The 19,431-nt window shown below is 45.0% G+C and overlaps 1 protein-coding gene across 10 annotated transcripts in view; it reads right to left on the bottom strand.

Moving 5' to 3' along the window:
* Nlgn4x (neuroligin 4 X-linked) overlaps positions 1-19,431 on the bottom strand; it is a 269,151-nt gene that overhangs the window by 80,169 nt on the left and 169,551 nt on the right. For 7 of the 10 annotated variants that reach the window (XM_074063051.1, XM_074063055.1, XM_074063053.1 and 4 more), the window contains 2 exons: positions 10,130-10,189; positions 8,635-8,787 (listed from right to left, as the gene is read on the bottom strand). The exons of 1 other annotated variant lie outside the window; for it this stretch is intronic. In XM_074063051.1, coding sequence (XP_073919152.1) covers positions 8,635-8,787; positions 10,130-10,189 — 213 coding nt within the window. The remainder of the gene's footprint in view (positions 1-8,634; positions 8,788-10,129; positions 10,190-19,431) is intronic. 2 more of the 10 variants (XM_074063060.1, XM_074063058.1) reach the window with 1 other exon arrangement.

Raw genomic sequence — 19,431 nt, 5'->3', positions numbered from 1 at the left:
GTCACAGTGCAAATGCACAAGACCCACTGGCACAGAAGATGAAGAAAGGCAGCAGATTGTTATGCTTTATTTTGTGGTTTTTTAAAGAAAATGTCCTTTAGCTCCTCCTTTCCACAAAGTGACCTTTCTTTTAATGTTTTGTCTACAAGTCAGAGAACTGAGGCTCCCAGCACACCTTAGAGAACCTCAGAAGAAATCCTTGCAACCATAAACCGGCAGATTCCGGGGCTCCCAGGCTGGCTGATAACCTTTGCCTCCTCCCACAGGGTCTAATTTCTTCCCCCCCGCCTTCTGTTGTCTGCTGCCATTCGCCACACCATTCATGTCCTCTAGGGATCTGAAGTTCTCACCTCTCTCCCATTCTTTCCTGCCTCTACTTTCCCACCAAATGCTTCACTTTCCTCTCTGCCTGTTAAAATTTAGAGGGTTTTGTGCTTTCAACTGAGAAATGTACGCTCTGGTTTTCAGATGAGAAAGGAAACATTTCCTGTCAAAGTAGCCCAAGGACAACACTGAAATCAGGAGATATCTGAGACACTTTTAGAGCAAGAGAGGGATTGTGAAGAAGTCAGGAGCCTGGTCAGCATCAAGACATTGAGATGGGCTGGGATGTGGTTCAAGGGGTAGAGCACCTGTCTAGCCAGTGCACGGCCCTGAGTTCAAACTCCAGTGCTTCCAAAAAAAGAAAGGAAGACAGAGATCCTCAAAGACAAACCGATTTTTTCATGTGCATATTTCTAGAAATTTATATATTTCTAGAAATCTATATCTATGTTTATGAACTTGTCACTTCATATACGCGATGTTTCTTTGGTAATTTACAAGAAACCCTTCATAAGACATTAAATAAAGGGGGCGGGGATAAAACAGGCAATGGCAGTAGCTGTACCTGTAATTCTCATGTGGTGGGGGAAGGAAGCACAGATGCAGCCACCCAGAGATGACTGCGTTGTGGCAGCGGTGCGTCAAGCGTTCTCCATGTGTAAAAGCAGTGACACACAAACGCACCCATGCAATTCAGATCGCAACTCTCGGAAGGAGCACACTTGTCATTTCCCTCACTCCCTTGCAGGTACAGTTTATCCGACGACATCTTACGTGGGCCACTAACCTACCGTACGCACAATGGTGGGATGGGTGACTCTGGCCGGCTGTCACAGGGTGCTTCAAAACCACCTATGGCTCATTTCGTGCAGAGACCAAGACTCTGCAGAGGACAGCAGCACTGGCGTGGCTACGGCCTCTGCACGTACAGCTCAAAGCATTTGAATCTGTACTTCAGATTCTCTGCCGTGACCCTTGACTGTCTTTATGTCACACCATTTCTGTCTTCTATTCAGTTCCGTCGCGAAAGCAGCTAAGCGAGATTATGACATTAATGCCCTTAAAGAGAATTAACTTCCAGACGCCGTTAGACAACCTTCCCTGGGAGGAAAGCTTCCAGGAGAGCTACTAGGTCTTTGAGGTTATTTTGGTGGCGCTCGGGTTTGAATTCAGGGCTTCGGTCTTGCCCAGCAGGTGAGCCATGGCTGCAGTTCGTTTTGCTCTGGTTAATTTGGGGATGGTGCGGAGCCAGCGGCATGCAGCATGACTTTTGAATAATTCCACAAAAAGTCAGTTACATATAGACTTGTAGGGAGCATGTCTTAAAACCATAAAGTAGCTATCAGGTGAGAAACCCACATGCAGTCAGCGGATCGGTTAGCCCATTGATCAAAACTCATGGGTGACGAGACAGCACGCACGCGATGCAATAGCAAGTGGTCATTATGACACCCAACCAGCTAATAAAGTTAATTCTGAGACACTGCAAAGCTTTAATGTGATAACCATTACTGGTGGGGTTCTGGGTGCCGTCAACATCCATAGTGAACCATAATGTCGCCGTTTAGCTGTTGTTTTTGTTTTCTGAGCTAGCGTCTCCTTGCATAACACAGGCTGGCCTCAAACTCTGAATCCTCCTGCTTCAGAGTACTGGGATTACAGCTGTGCACTACTACACTCAGCTCCATCAGTTGTTTTGATGGAAGTGAACAAGCAGGGAGTCACTTTGAGGACCATAAGAATACGCTGTAAGCATCTCATCACCATTTTGTACTTGGGTCACCAGTAAAAGCATCTGATGTTTTTGTGGTGTAACATAATTACACCCAAAGGTTTAAAGCTGAAGTCAAACTGATATTTAGCTCCCTAACTCACTGTTTCACAATTCATGCTTGAAATTCATAAACACTGCTGCAGCGTAAGTGAGTGACAAGGCTGAAAAATTCAGCTTCATTTATACCTGAGTTCTAATCCTAGCTACACAGGAGGCAAAGCCAGCCCCTGGCAAAAAGTTCCCAAGACCCTATTTGGCATGGGGGTGAGGGGGTGGGTGTGTGGGGTTGGGAACAGGTAGGAAACAATCAAAAAGAAGGCTGGTGGAGTGGCTGAAGTGGTGAGAGCCCCTGCTTAGCAAGTGTGAGACCCTGAGTTCCAATCCCAGTGCAGTAAAAAGAAAAAAAAGAAAAATGACCTGAGTTCTCACTTGACCTCTAATCCTTATAAGGTTTGTTTTATCAGAAGGACATCCCCATACGGCCTAGCCTTCATTTCCTCGAGGTAAGATCAGGTTTATTCCTCCAACTGGGTTTAGGAGGATTAAGTGTGTTAGTATCTCAATATCGTATTGCCAGACACCCTGCAGGCACTCGGTAAATTGGTGCAAAATGGTACAGTTAGACTGTCCCCAAACAACAGTCAATTTCAGCAGGCATCAGACACCAAATCATACGACAGCACAAAAGGCAATTGAGAGAGAAAATTATTACATCATACATATTATGTATGTAATATATGTATACTTTATGTATATACACTTTTTTCTGCAATACTGGGGATTGAACCCAGGACCTCATGCTTGCTAGGCAAATGTTCTATTACTTAAGCTATGCCCTCAGGCCTTTCTTATATATATGTGCATAATTATAAATTATAATTATCTATTTTATAATTATTATAGGATTTATAAATTATAATTATATATGCATGCACAACAATAAAAGAAAATATGCATTGCTTTAAAAAAAAAAAAAACAAAAGGCAATCACAGCCCATGAGCGAAACTGGAGAGAGTGTTTGAGTGGAGGTAGAATAAAGCAATGGACGCACTGAAAATGTGTGTGTGTGCGACAATTGGCAAGCAGTTACTTGGGCTGGGGGTGGATGGTGAACACCATGAACACATAAGCTTGAGGTGTTTCTCCTTTGCAGAGGTCATTGTGTCGTCATCAAGAACAGAAACAGAGCTGCCAGGGCACTGGGTTATCTGAAGGAGCGGAGACGGGATCCGATATCCTACCGGAATCCCCACATTGGGCTTCTGCCCTGCGTGGGTATCAGCAAGTTCAGCATGTACTTGTGTTGGGAGTAAATGACCCATATTGGTGCTGAGAGGTGAATGGGGAAGGCAAACCTGCCAGCCCGCACGTCTGGGCGAGGCGTTGCACCCCACGCACTCTCCCAATGGCTAACTCCAGGAGTGTTGTGAATGTCCAGAGCTGCAAAGCTCTGGGTAAATGCTTTCCTAATGACAAAGGTGGTGACAGATCGAAAAGAAATGATGTTTATAGACGGGCACTTCTTTAAAGAAACAGTACTTTAATCTTAACCACCCACAGTTCTAAACCTAACACACCGATTTGGCTGGGATGGTCCCAACTCATCCAGAGCATGCCAGGGACTCTCGGAGACACCCTGGCACTCGTGGGATAAACTCATCACACTTCAAAAGCAATCAGGATGAACTGATTTGCTGACTATCTTCAGTGCCTCACGATTAGTTTTTAATGAAGGTGGCCCAGCGTTGATGACGACCTGTGATGGAAATTAGCAGCTACTTACCGGGCCACTCACAGTTATAACTGTGGTTGGACAGCAGGCTTACTGTGACATCCAATGACAGCAACAATGACCTAAATTACAAGGTGCGTTTGCATTACTGGTCACCACTCGTGGTCTGAGAAACTTTACCTACGTGAACTCATCAGGTCTCTTTAATCCTGCCTTTTAAGGTCAAAGGTCCCATGATTTCCCTCCTATGTAGAGACTTAGAGGTTAGATGTACATGTAAATGCGTGTATGACCATCCATACATTTATAAATATATATATATTAGTGAGAGAACAAGATTGTATTCGGGGCGTGTCTGAGGGGACTTAGGAGATGGGAAGGAAAAGGCAACGTTAGAGATGAGAAATGTTGAGACTTACATGAATATAACACAATGAAATGCACTGTAAGCTGTTAAATAACGGGGGGAGCTTGGTATCAGAGAAAGTAAGTAATGGGGGGACGATCTGATTAAAGCACGATATACACATGTCTGAAATGTCACAGCAAAACAAACCCCCTTGGTCTACCAATATGCACATTTTTAAAAAATGCAGGACAGGAGGATAAAAGAAGTCTTTTCCAAGGTGGGCACCAGTGTGGGGGGAGACATAAGGAAAGGGTGAAAGAGGTGGACATGGTGAATGTATTTCCATTTATATGTGCAAACAGAAGAATGACACCTGCTGAAATTGTTCTCAGAAGGGGGAGGGGGAAGAGGGGGAATGGTGGAGGGGTAGATCTAACCAAGATGTATCGTAAACACATAAGGAAGTGTCACAGTGTCACCTGTATGACCAACGTGTGGAGCTGCATGTGGTGTTGGGCGCATCTGAGCTGTGCCCTAGCAGTAACCACTCGCGACTTAAGGAGAGACTCAGGGGTGAGCGGACTTTCTCGCTGTGGCCCACGAGCATGGAGGCAGAGAGGACCCTTGTCATATGTGTCCTCTGAAATCTATTTGCTTTCCACTTCCCGGGTCCTACTTCCACAAACTAGCTTAACCCCTCTGTTTGACCCTCTCTTTTCGGGAAGAAAGCAACACTTGCTATTCCATGAACATCAGAATAATCTGGAACGGTATTATTCTTTTTACGTTCCTCAGATAGGGAAATAAACACTCATGGGTTTTTTTACTCTTACGTTTCTTACAAGAAAAACTACTTCGACCTTTTGCTAGAAACACATCCATTCCTACCAAGAACGGCCACTGAAATGGTCATCACGGTGTGTGGCATGTGGTGTATTTGTGTATTTAATGTGTTCATCTGCTCATTCATTTGTTTGTTTCGGTGGTGAGGAAAAAACCCAGGGCCTGTGCACCCTGACACGCCAGGCCACCCCCGAGCTGGTGCTGTTTAATTTGGTCATCACCTGCCATGTCTGAACGCCAAAGGTCTGACAGTGTTTTCCTGCAAGGAAAGCAGCATAAAATGCCTCCCGAAGGTGTCTACCAGGCGATGATAAAGCCGAAAATCCGAGATGAAGACAAACTCGGTCTCACTTTCAAAGTCCCTGTCTCCAGCAAATAACAGGGAAGCTGGCACACGTCAGTGCAGCAACAAAAGGGCTCTGTGTGGCGCTTGGCGCTTCCCAGAAGCTCAGCCATCCGCGGAATGCAAATAGATGGCCTCAGAGATGCTAAAAGGCCCTTCAGATGCAGCCACCACTGTGGCAGCTCTGTTGCAGGGTCGCTTTTAAACCCTCAGTAGCAAAAGGTAAGATGCACACTGTTTACATTTTTTCCTTTTCCCCTCTTCTCTTAAAATAAGTTGTGGGCCGTTCCCATGCTCCTTTGCCTAGGCTGCCCTTGACCGAGACTGGCCAGACCTTTAAGAAATGACAGTGCAGGTGCACTCCATTAGGGAGCAGATCAATGTCCTTTGAAATGCAACCTTCAAGTGACATCAGTCCAGTTTGCATGCCACAGAAAGAACATTTTCGCAAGTGAGACCTTCCTCAATCCTAGGGCCACATTCGCTCTGCCCTCCCCCTCCTCCTCCCCCAAAGCACCTCCATAGTGTGGCTGCATTACACACACCGAAGCACACTAGGCTCTTTGAAAAGTCCACGGGCACTGACCTTGCGGAGTTTCCTCTTCCCACCTCTGTCAGAATGGACCTTTTGTAAAGCATCAACAAACACAACTTCCTGTGTCAAGCAATAGTTCCCAAAACAACTAGCCAAAAACCCTTTGAAAAATACCCTAAAAACGTGCAAAAAGTTCACCGAAATTATGTCACAAAGCTGGGCTCAGAGAAACCTGTAAAAAAACAAAGAGTGAGAGAGAAAGCAGAAGGAAAGAAGCAAGGAAGGAAAGAAGAAAGGAGGGAAGGAAGGAAAGAAGGAAGAAAGGAAGGAAGGAAGGAAAGAAGGAAGGAGGGAAGGAAGGAAAGAAGGAAGGAAGGAAATAATGCAGTTCTTGACAGGAAGTCAGTTTTGGTTATTCACATTCTTTAATGCAAAATCCAACCTGCAATGAGGAGTCCCTGACTTCAAAAAGCACCACACGGTTAGGGTTAGTGTGTGTGGGTGATTTGCATTTCCAGGCTAGGGACGCTTTTCTGCTGAAAGTAGCTCTTAGGGTCTCGGGTAGTCTGTTTTCCCATAGGAAAGAAGAAGCCACTCCCCATGAAATGACATCATCCAGTGGGAAATTAACTCGGGCAAAATCACCTACTTAAGCAAAACCTGTCTGGCCACGTCTTGCTGGGGAAGCTCCATCAGTCTGCTTCATTTCACGTTTTACATTGCATCATAACGACGCTGCAACATACATGTCCCACTCTCATGGCAAAGTTGTTAAGAACTCTCTTTTCTGCACCATTTTAGTGCACTGGTTTTTGCCTTGAAAAGAATTTTTTTCTTTTTTTTTTGCCTTTACATTGACATGGGGATATCATTCACAAATAGGCAACAAGGTTCATCCTTGTTAGGGTGAACATAGGGACAGCCATGCTGGGACCATACCCTCCCCGTCATAGGCAGCCTACTACAAACACCCTACCACTTACCAGAAAATCACACCTGACCCCAGAGAATCATAGAAACCCGCCTGAGGCCATTGTAACTGGGGAGGGGGAAGCAAGGGTCACTTGAGCAACTGACTGACTTAATTGCCACTTATCTCCCTCAGCTACCCCTAGCAGCAAGCCAACCCCCCAATTTTTTTTTTGCCTAACTGTAAGAGACACTCAAACTGCTTTTGCTGAAAGGCACTGACTCCTTCCTGGGTTCACGAATAAACTAAAAACCGGAGAAGCTTGGCATCCTTAACCTCAGGTTGTGTTTTTATAAATGCACCCATTCACGGATTGCAAAATGATACAATTTTAGCAATGTGTGGTTTGTAATTTGGTCTGTGATGCACACATCTACACCGGACACATACAGGCAGGCATCTTTTTTCTTGTCATTAATGGTAGGAAACTTTTTGCACAGGATTTCCATCACAGTTAAGCATTGTAAGTCATCCAAGGATGATGGCAATCATACAGTAGGCTGTTCATTGGATCTCCACGCATATATACCACTAAATGTAAGGGGGTGAACGCTCCCAGATTTCAGTGTCTCTTGAGGGATCCCAGAACGAATTCTCCAAGGATTTCAAAGGACGGTTTTACCATGAGACACCCTCTACTTTAAAAGTCTGTGTGACACTGAAACATTCTTTGAAGATTGAAAAAAAATGACCTAAACTTGTGAGAGGTGCTCAAACTGCTTTTGCTGAAAGCACTGACTCCCTACTTGGGCCCTCAAATTAACTAAACACAGGAGAAGCTTGGCATCCCTGCCGCCATCTTGAATCTCTCTTTGCTCTCACTCTGCAGTCAGTTTGCAATCACCTTGGATTCCAGAAAGGACTGAATTGATAACATCGTATAAAACAAGGGACTGAAACTTCCCATAAAGAACAGTGGCGACTTGTAGGACAGACACCCCACAAATGAGGACAATGACCTGTAATTATGCTGCTCACCCTGGAGCCAGTGCAATGCTCTCAGGGAACCAGATTGTCCCCTCGAGTGATGACAGCTATGACATCTTCTCTGGAACCCTCTGGGGACCCTCAGAGTGAGATAATGGCCAACCAGGTCACACCTGTGGCTGGGACTGTTTATGCCCACCTCTGTCCCCTGCCACCGGTTCTTTTGTCTACTTGAACCTATGGCTGGTGTCTGTACCACACAGATGGCTGAGGGTGGGCTGAGGGACGGCTTCCTCTGCCTCTTCCCAACACTCCTGTGCCTTTTCTTAGTCTAACGACCTCCAACATGTGAGAAACGAATGAAAACCCAAAATCCTGCAGAGCTCAACTGGAATGTCCATGCATCTGGGGATGTCCCTGTGTACTAAGTGACACTGGCTGGGTTCAGATTGAGTAAGGGGACCACTCAGGATGTGTTCACCGGCCAACGTGCGTGTGTAACCAGGGCGTGGTTTTTTGTCTGTGTTCTTACAGACAAAAGGTGACACGCACAAGTCCACGGCTGGGAGAAATGCTGTCGTGAGTGGCTGTTCTCGTGGACAGCCAACGCGTGCTCAGGAGGCAGATCTGTGCCCCATGTGTCCGCTTACTCACCCTTCGTGACCCATTGCCTCTATGGCTTTAGCGTGAGTTGGTCTGGGGAGGCTCTGCCTGAACAGTCAGAAAATGACGGCGCGGGCTGACGGGACCACGCTTGCATTGGAAGGGAGGGCTGTCCCCAGGCTGCCATCAGGACAGGAAGCGGGCGACCGTCATTTGCAGGCGCGGCCACTTACCTAGAATGCCCAGGCGGTAGTTGACGGTGATGACGATGACGTTGCCATAGCTTGCCAAAATGCTGCCATCGATCATGTTGCCGGTCCCTTCCATGTAGGAGCCGCCGTGGATGTACACCATGACTGGCTTCCTGCTGCTCTGCTCATGGATATCTGAGAAAGGCAAGGAAGCCACACAGTAAAAAGCCACTCTGCCTAGGTGGTGCTCAGTGACGGCAAAGGCCACGCACGGATTTGAGTCAGTGTCATTGTCCTTAAGAAGGGTCTACACCCTGCACGGCGTGCTGGGGAGCCTCGCCTGGTCCCGATCTGCTCTTTCTCTGCCCTCACCGAGCCGGGCTGCTGGCTGCTAACTTGTGAAAAGCAGGGAGCAGGGAAGGTGAGAGGCTGCCCGGAAGACATGGCCTTGGAAAAGGGATGAATGTCGCCTGCTTGCCTGGAGCACAGGCCCAGTTTCATTCAAACTGGAGGAAGCCAGAACCTGATGCTGCCTTCACTGGAACGTGGGAAAGCACACCAATGAAGTTCGGGTGCATTTTAGCCACAGTTGCTGCCTTGCAGGACGTCCTGCCAACATGTCGCCATTGGCAAGAGGAAAGGTACTGAAAAGGCAGGCAGGGCTGCATCCGAGGGGAAGATTCACATTTGTTCAGTTTGTGAACACCCATGGGGCGGCAGCTGTTCAGGGGGATCACCGGCAAGGCAGCTGGGCAGCTTATAGGGTCTATGGCCACAGACCATTTGGGAAGATTTAATACAAACTAAATGGGTGGAGGTGGCTGTGGCGTGAAAAGAACGGTGGACATGGCGCTCTGTGACGTTTCTTCAACCCTCACCCGCACTGTCTTTTGCGATATGTTTTCTTTCTTTAAACTAAGGGCAGTTCCCAAAGGAATAACATCCCATGCAAACACTTTTTAGTGTACTTGACTGTGAGCAGATTCTGTGGGACCTATCTTGGAGTTGATAGGTCTGCAAATCAAAACCAAACAAAAACCAACCAAAGCAGAAACCCTAAAGCCAATGCCCCCAGATCTGGTCATGAGAGGTCACAGTGTTGTAGTGCATGGAAAGAATTAAAAAGACCAAAGTTCAAAAAAATGATATTCATTTACAAAATAACATTTGGAAGAAAGCAAAGAACGTGTACATGCATGCTTTGAAAATTCATGTTCTCTTCTTGTGACCAAGCCAAAAAAAAAAAAACATGTATTTGTTTGTAAATAACATTCGTTTGTAAATAAGAATACTTATGTTGTGACAAGAAGCAAGGCTTACGCTTCTTTTCACAGTGATTTCCAGTCATCTATATGGTAACTGGGAATAAAAATGACAGTGGTTCCCATACAAGAAGAAAATAAAGAAAGAGGCACACTCAAGTGTACTGTTTTCAATACGGGGAGGAAAAGCAGACTGAGATGAAAAAAGTGTACAGAGAGATAGACAGATATAAAATCATGCACCAGGGTTGAGCTTTGAAAAAAACAAAAAATACCTTCATCGTCACCACGGTCATTACTGCTTATATCATCTGCGATTTTCTTTGTGTTGGCTCCTGAGGTCATATTGAGGAGGAAAATAAAGGGAAAAAAGAGAATTCAAAAACAGCAAGTTTGCCAAAAATTCACAAAAGAGAGAGAACCTACCCAGTAAAAGAAAAAAAAAAGAATGTAACACAAAAAGTTGAGATCTGTTACATTTGGACTTCAAAAAAATGAAACAGGCAATGCAAAATGCTTGAACATAAAGATGTGAAGAACAAATTCAAAATATTACACGCAAAAATATTAGCTGGCCTGCGAAAATGCAGTTTGGGGGTTAAAATGATACTACTGCAAAACCAAAAAGTGCTAAAGTGAGTTTTTAAAAAAAAAAAAGAAACAATTAAATTACTAGAAAAGAGATTTTCCCCATTCTTAAAAGAAATGCATACCAAGTATTCAATAGTTCTGTAACTGTAATGTCACAATCTAAATCAAATTTCAAATGTCACCGATGATTTATTTGTGGTAGGAAAATTTCACAATGTAAGTAGCAACACATTAGAGCAATCAGCATAGAAAGACTTTAATCAAAATATCACAGAATTGACATCAGAAGCATGCATTAAGAACTTAAAAAATCAGAAACGTCTTTACTTAACTTGAAAAGATTCACCTTCTCTGTGACATGTTTCCACTTTCTCCCCTCAAATCCCACTCTTGCAATAGCTATTTCAAGCAAGACGAAACACTGCAGTCACTTTCCCTACCTTATCAATATTATTTGAAAGGTACTGCTACTGGAAATTTTTTTTAAAATCATAAAGTCACCTACCTTGTTCGCTTCAAATTAAGTTCTGCATAGGAATTTCAAGGTAGGCAAAATGAAATGAGGTACCCTAAAGCCTTGCAGAGAAGTCTGTGGTACCCAATGTGCCTTTTACACTTTCAAGGTAGATGAAGCTAACGCACTTAATTTTGCTTGAATTATTAATTAATGATTGTGAGTAATAACTCAAATGACTGATTGCAAAAAATTCAAATGCATCCAGTGAGTACACACGCAAGTAGCAACAAGTGACTTTGTCAGTCGGTGATGGGTTTTGGCTTCTTGTGGAGCAGGTGAAGGTGAGAATTCTGTGCCTCACAAGATTTGCCTCGCCAAGCATTCACTGCTACGTAAATCCTGAGAGCTTCGTGTATTTTCCCACGTGAAACGAGAGTTGAACACTGTAGGTCGCATGTGTGTCAACGGCCTCTGGACACAGGTTTAAGCGACACTGACCACCGAGCTAGAGCGAGGTCCCTTTAATGCCTTAACCGTCCTGCGCTCGGAAACCGAACAGAAAGTACAGCTGGGACAGGCGAGGGACCAGTGCAGAGCAAAACCGGAAAATCCTCCTCTGCAACACACTCGTCTGCCATGCCTCAGACGTGCCCATGTGACTTCACAGTCACTTTAGCTTGCGCTACACATCCATCCACGCCTAAGACCCAGGCGCACTTAAATGTCTGCAAAGACCTCGGGAAACAAAAGGCCACCAAGTTAGAGTGACCGTCTTTTCTGTTGCTTGAGTGAGGACTAAGCACTAAAAGCTGGTCAGGAGCTCCTGGGCTGCACTGCTCTTCAGCTGTGTTCCCAAGAGGCTGCAGGAATGGTGCACAGGCCTTTGTCCCTCTTAGGAAGCAAAGCCTCCCTCCTGGAAAGTGCCACAACTAATTCCCAGAACAAGACTCTGAGCTATGCTGCTATTTCACATGCAGAGATGTCAGACAAAGTAGACGTGTCACCAAGAGATGTCACAAGGGCTGGGCACAGTGTCCTCATGTTTGACTGCTTCTTTCCCACCGGGGTGCCATGGAACTTTCCTTCCAGCAGTCTTCCAGAGAGCACTCGGGGGACGGGGAGAAGTGTCCCCTCGTGGGGTTGACTTTCCCCGAACCTGCCCCACGTGCTGTCTTTCCATGCACGTTCCTGTTGTGAGTAAAGGGTTGTGGGAGGGAAGCCCACCCCAAGACATGCTCCAAATATCAGAGACCTACGACAGGAGTGGCACCATTTCCCTGCTCAGTGCTGGTGGAGCAAATGCGAGCACTTCCTAGGGCCAAGGGCTCCCGTACCTCGCACCATGTTCCCAAGTCCTTTGCTGCTGTCTCTTGTGCCCGCCTGTCCCTCTGTGCATGGCACCAGGTGCTGTGCTGGTTGCTATGACTCACGCTGCTCTGGGGACACTGATGTCACATGTGGAAGCATGCATGTAAAGTGCAAAGGAACAGCTCACAGATTCCCAAGTTAGCTGCCTCTCTTGACCTTCCCATGGCGGTGCAGAGGGTCCCTGGTCAGCGCTGAGTCAGGCCTTCTTGGTCACAGCTGCCCTAACAGGCATGAGAGTGGGCGTCCTTTTGGTCTTAGTTTGCATTTAGCTAGTGAATAATGACACCAAAAACCTTTGCCTGTGCTACTTTCTCTGCTGGGATCATCTGCTCACATATTTTGTCCACAGAGAGAAAACTGGGTTTTTAGTTTTTATTATTGCATTCTAGGGATTCTTCATAGTTTTCAAATAAAAGTCCCCTTTTTGTTCTTCTTTAAACTGGGGTTCAAAGTCAAGTCCTCGTGTTTTCTAAGCAGGTGTTCTGTCACTTGAGCCATGACTGCCAGCGCCTCTAGAGGGTCTCCCATTTTTGCCTGGGGCCCTCCTTGGACTGGGATCCTCCCACCTATGGTTTCCTGCATAGCTGGGACGGCAGGTGTGCACCACCATGACCAACTTACTGGTTGAGATGGGGTCCTGCTCACTTTTTGTTCAGGCTGGCCTTGAACAGTGATCCTCCAGGTGGGGTTACAGATCTGAGCCATTGTGTCCTGCTCAAATAAGTCTTTTTCTCAGAAATATTTTTGGAAAATCTTCTCTCTCAGTCTGTGACTTGTCGATTTTCTTTCAGAGAGCTACCATTTATTTTCCTTTTGTTTCTATTTTGAGACAGGGTCTTACAAGTACTCCAGGCTGGTCTCAAACTCACTAAACTCAGAAAACTCCTTGGCCACTGGAATGCTGGGTTTACATGCATGAGCCACCATGCCCAGTGAAGTGCACAAGTTTTTTTAAGTTTGATGAGGTCTAACATGTCACTTGTTTTCTATTAAGTATCGTGTTTGTCAGTCATATCTAGAAAACCCTGCTTCACCCAAGGCCCTAATGGCTTTCCTGTAAGATGCTTTGTCTTCTAAAAAGTGAATGCCCTTCACTTCTTGTAATTCTTGCAGCTAATTTTTGGGTGTGATAAAAAGTTTATAATGCATCTCTTTGCATATGGATGTCCAATTTCTCAGCTCAATTTATCAAAAGTTCTATTTTTTTAATGATTTTTTTAATTCCTTTTTTATTATTACCATACAATTGTTGTGCTGGGGGAACACTGTGACATTTACCAAAGTTCTTACCATATCTCACACTTGAATTCACTCCTCTGTCATTCTCCTCCCCCATTCCTGGAACAGTTTCAACAGGTCTCATTTTTCCATATGCAAACATAAGTGCATAGTATTCCACCATATTCACCCTCCTACACCCTTTCCTTATATCCTTTCCCCTCACACTGGGACCAATTCCCAGACAAGACCTGCTTTGCCTTCCTGTTTCCATTATTGTAAAAAAATGACATCTTTGTTTGTGTAACACAGGCTGTTTCTTTGTGACATTTCCATGTCTACATGTTTTATAACACGAATTGGTTCATCCCCTCCATTTTTCTCCTTCCTACCTTAGTCCCCTTCTTATGGGGATTTCAACAGGTTTAAAAATCCTATATTCATTCTTGTATAGAAAGCACATCAACCATGTTCACCTTCTTTACTTTCTTGTTTTACCCTCTCTCTCCCTTTAGTGACCTCCCGTAGTGTGACCTGTTTTTCATAAAATTGATGTATTTGTATTTGAAAGTCCTATCCTTAACTCATTGAATTTTTGTGGTAACACTGTTAAAAGTCTGTTGACTGCAAATGCAAAGATTTATTTCTGAACTCTAATTATATTCCATTGATATAAAATTTTTCTTTTTTTTTTGGGCGGGGCTGAGGCTTGAACTCAGGGCTTCACTCTTGCAAAGCGAGCACTCTACCCCTTGAGCCACTGCTTCAGTCCCTGTTGCTCTGGTTATTTTGGAGATGGGATCTCGAGAACTGTTTGCTTGGGCTGACCTTGAACCACAATCCTCCTGATCTCAGGCTCCCAAGAAGCCAGGATTACAGAGGTGAGGCACGAGTGCCCACCTGACATAAATTTCTATGTGTGGTAAGCAGAGTCTTCATGACTGTCACGCTCTAGTGCATTTTAAAATGGAGAGGTGGAACTCCTCCAGATTCTGTCCCTTCAGTCATTTGCTGATTATACGACCTTGCCTTTCACAGACAAATTCTGAATCCACTTGTTCACTGAAGATGAAACACTTTCATACAATGAGCTCCCGGATGACATCTTGAACTTAACTGTGCACAGCAGACCAGACACACTTAGACGCTGCCTCTCTCGTCCCGCAGTCTTTACCTCCTCACCTTTTGCTCGTTTTCCTGTGTTTCTGTGTAACTAGTTCCATGGTCTCCTGCTTATCTAACGCAGATGCAATCCCTGACCTTGCAAGCACGGGAATTAGAGGATTTGGGAATATTACTCCACTGGACTTTATTCTGGAATAAACCCGGCTGTGGATGCCAAAAAACGGCCAATCCCAAATCCAGAGGGCCCGTTACTCCCACCCGCCCCTCTCAGATCCACTCTTTCCCCCAACTCCAGAGGAATACTCCTTTATTTCGAGCTGCCAGTGTCTCCTTCACACCTGAGTGGGACAATGGCTTCGAACTATTAATTAGATGTTCAGAAACTTCTAACAAATATGACATTCTATTATGAAAATTGTGTTATAGAATTTAAACGCTATTTCCTAAATAATGTCTTGAAGAGTTAGTCCTAAAGAAAATCCACCTTTTTAAAACACCTGTTCTTTTGATGTTCACAGACGGTGCTTTATCTAGCTATTAAAAATGTACTAAAGAGACGCCGTGGAGAAAGCAGCAAGGTAGACACACAAGAAAAATGGCAGAGAGGAAAGAAACTGAGGGGATGAAAGTATTTGGGTTACAATACATGGAAATGCCACAAGGAAACTCTCTGTGTCGCTACCTTAAACAAACAAAAACTTCTTTTTTTTTTTTCAGACACAGTAGACAGGAAGGGAAAACAGGTCTTGTTCGGGCATTGGTGTCAATGGGAGGAAGGAGGACATAAGGAAAGAGTGCGGCAGGGTGAATATGATGGAATATTATGCACTCATGAATGAAAATGGAAAAATGAGATCTGTTGAAATTATTCCAGGAATGGGGCCAGAAGGGATAAAGGAGAATGATGGAGGGGTGAACTCACTATGATACATTGTAAGAATATTTGTAAATGTCACAATATGCTCCCAGTACAATAATATGATAATAAAATAAATAAATTAATTAATTAAAAATAAAGGAAAACCTCCTAGTCAGATGTTGCTCTTAGCAGTTTAGGCAGGAAAATGTTTTTCTGTCTGTTCGTTTTAAATATATGTTAAATTTGTTGCCAGTTATATGTGTAAATCCTCAAATAAAGTCGTTAAGAACACCACTGGTCACACCGAGGCCGGCATGGAGAGGTAAGAGAAGCAAGTGCGGTGCTTGCACCGTTGCTGTCAGTAGGAGGTGTCACACTCACAAGGCGTTACCTGGGTCACAATATTTTACTGCTTTATTTGGTTTTAGAGTGTTTCATTTCTCTTAGGAGGGCAAAGTCCCTGTCCTACTTAGTCTTCTTATGGCAAATGCAGAAAGGGTCCTCGTTAGCTGGACACGTCATTTTCCGTACGGGGGACGTTGTATGAGGGTGAGTGAAGGAAGTAAGGGAAGACGGGCGCTATCAGTTAGTCCGTCCACTGGCCACGGAGCACCTGGGCTTGATCTTCTGGAGAAGTACTCGGGGGGGCGCAGGGAACATTTCTGAAACCCTACCTTAGCCTAGCTGCAATGAGCCAGTCCCTCAGCTTGGACGCGTGGACGCTTGACGTCTGCATCTTCTGGCTACTGGATGCGCTGTCATACATGCCCTGCAGGGGATAGACCTGCATATGACCCATTCAGAGCCCACAGGGGCATCTGGTGACCCCACCTGGTGACGTGAGTCTGTCCACTGCAGCTGCAGTGGCTTCAGCAGGCCAACGGGGAAGAGCTAGGTGAGACTCGAACTGGGGTAAAAGCAGCAGGAGTACATTTCAAATCAGATGCGCATCTCGGGCTGTGTCACCACCACAGATCTGAATGACTTTGCGATCGGAACATGCGTCAGTGGATGAGCCAGTGCGGGCGCGTCTCACACAAGCTCCACGTCTGCATTTGGAAGGAACCCGTAGAGCTGACCTTCTGCCTCACCCCCATCGTGCACAGTCAGAACAACACGGCCACACTAACTCTTCCCAGAACACACAGAAATCCGAAGCTTGGTTTTTGGAGCCTCAAGAAAACGGCTTTCCAGAAACCAGGCTTTGGAATGGCCTCTCTCTTGTGACATTTGGCCAAGCAGGATGGCAAGAAGGTCATTCTTCTGTCATTTTTTGGTGACTAGAATGGCTTAAGAGAGAGACATCTCAGGACCGAGGACCTGGGAGTTGAGTTCCCTAAATCTTTAGCAGAGGTGAAAGTTTTCTGACGTGTTGAGGACTTCCCCGCCCCAGGGCACGCAATTACATCACAAATAGAGAATCGGAGGGTGGGGTCCACTGGTTGGGAAAAGGGCCCCAATTCTATAATCTTGAACAGAATTTGCTGTTCCTCATAGGTAGAGATGGAGCCTGTGTTGCCATATGTTAGATACTGAGTGGCATTGTTATTTATGGTTTGTCTTTTGTAAAAATTCTTTTTAGGGAAATGTGATGACGTCATTTTAAGACTAGGATGTATTCTTTCTTTAAACTCTGCCATTACCCCGAGAGCAAATGCAGACTTCTGGGCTAGACGTAAGAGATCATACTGCAAAGATTCTTGTCCACTGGCCCCAGTCTAGACAGAAGAACTGAGGTAAGAGGTGATTTGTTATGCAGCAGTAACTGACTGATACATTAGGACAGTACCGATTTCATCTTCAGCACTTACTAGAACACTGCTTCCCAAAGAAGCGCTATTCTGTTAGACACCCACTAGCAGGTGAGAATTCTGAGTCCTCACGTTCTTGAAAATATTTGATTTTGTTAGACAAAATTGTACTCTTTGGATGGGTATGAAATGCTAGTTCTTTGTATTTCAACTTGCATGTTCTTTAAAACTAGGGAGGTGAGCATATCTGCATTTTCTGTTGTCAATACTTTTGTCTCAATTCCTCCCCTGAGTGGTATGCCAATTTTAGGCTGGCTATCCACATCTGCCATTGATTTTCAGAAATTGTTCATTTACATAGATTTTGACAAGTCTGTATCAATTCCATTTAATAGTACATATAAGACGTAAATAGCAAAGGACAAGAACCAAGAGCAGGTCACGCTGAGGGGGTGGCCTTAACAAGAGGAAGAGGGCAAAAGAAGGAAGTAAAGAAGGTGAATATGGTTGCTAAACTTTCTACACAAGAAAGAATATAGAATTTTTAAACCTGTTGAAATCACCATAAGAAAGAGACTAAGGTAGAAAGGAGAAAAATAGAGGAGATGAACAACTTTGGGTTATAATACATATACACATGGAAATGTCACAAGGAAACTCCCTGTGCAGCTATCTTAAACCCAAAAAGGTATTTTTTCAAAGACCAAGAACAGGAAGGTAAAACAGGTCCTGTCTAGGGATTAGTACCAGAGGGAGGGGGGAGGACATAAGGAAAGGGTGAAGGAGGGCGACTATGGTGGAATATTATGCACTCATGAATGAAAATGGTAAAATGAGACCCGTTGAAACTATTCCAGCAATGGGGGAGAGTGGATAAAGGAGAATGACGGAGGGGGTGAATTAAACTGCGACATATTGCAAGCACTTTTGCAAATGTCCCATGATACGACAATAAAAATAAAATTTAGAAAGAGTACATAGTGTGCAGTGGGGCTGTTCTGAGGCCTTTATGCATAGTGAGTGTGTACTTTGTACATAGCATGCAACTGATCCTCTCAAATATGCAATCCACTGGTTTTAAGGTGCTCAGGAATCCGTGCAATAATAACACTGAGGCCTGTTATTCCCACCACCTCAAAGGCAAACTCTTTACTGTCAGCAAGTGCTCCCTCTTCCTCATTGCCACCAGGCCCTGGCAGCCACTCATCTGTTCCTCTATGAACCTGCCCATTCTGGACCTTCTGGTCACTAACTAGTAACACTGGGCCATTTCTGCACAGTTTGGCATGCAGTGCTGATGAGCTTCCTTGTTCTCCTAAAGAACTTCTCCAGTCAGCACCCAAGAGATGGACAAACTGACCACAGCCCACACATCCAACCCAAGGAGGCACGAGCTAAATAAAGGGGGTTTTAAAATGCTTAGATGTGGGATTGTGTCTTCTGCAGCAAAAGCTGAGTGATGCACCAGCACGCTAGAAGTCTCAGCTAAGCGAGGTGTCAGGTCTTTAGTGATTTTGGACACTCTGCTTTTCCCTCTTCTTACAGAGCATGAATCACTGGTTACCTTTTCCTCTTCAGCTGAAACTGCACTGCCTCTCACAGGCATTCTCGGATCATTCCACCTCCCGCTTGTAAATGAACTTGGCGTCCCTCAGTCTTCCTTTTGCTTTCACAAAATTTTTTGCAATTTTTAAATGCTACTTTAATAACTGAGCCCGGCCAGACTGTTAACCGTGAGAACAAAGACTGGCGTTTAGTTGTCATTACCATATTCTGTAGCGTGCACAAATATCTCGCATGAGCCATGTTCGTTATAGTAGGCTATCTGGCTGTGTCACCTTGCGCTGACTCAGATATAAAATCTTTGACATCGAGCACAGCTACTCCTGTGGATTTCTGAGTCTTAGATCACGGGATCAGGATTCTGAGGACCTGGAACCTCTGAGTTTTCTCCTTTGGCTTCTGGGGAGAGAGAAAGCGCCTACATTTGAAGATGGCTCGTCCTTGTTTACCAAAACCGCTCAGCTCCCACCCTTGGCTCTCCTAGGGTGCAACCTCACTCGGGACGTTCAGATGTTATCCAGCTTTGTGCACACCACCACTTTCCAATTTAAATCTGTTGTGTCACAAGAGTCAAAGCCACCTGCCCTTTTAAGAACCTTCATGATGCATTAGGAACCGCAATGGAACTCAAGCCTTGGGAAAGTG

This window comes from Castor canadensis, chromosome X (assembly GCF_047511655.1).
Source record: "Castor canadensis chromosome X, mCasCan1.hap1v2, whole genome shotgun sequence".
Classification (NCBI taxonomy): domain Eukaryota; kingdom Metazoa; phylum Chordata; class Mammalia; order Rodentia; family Castoridae; genus Castor; species Castor canadensis.
The sequence above is the reverse complement of the archived record's forward strand: the minus strand, read 5'-3'. Positions and strand labels throughout refer to the sequence as shown.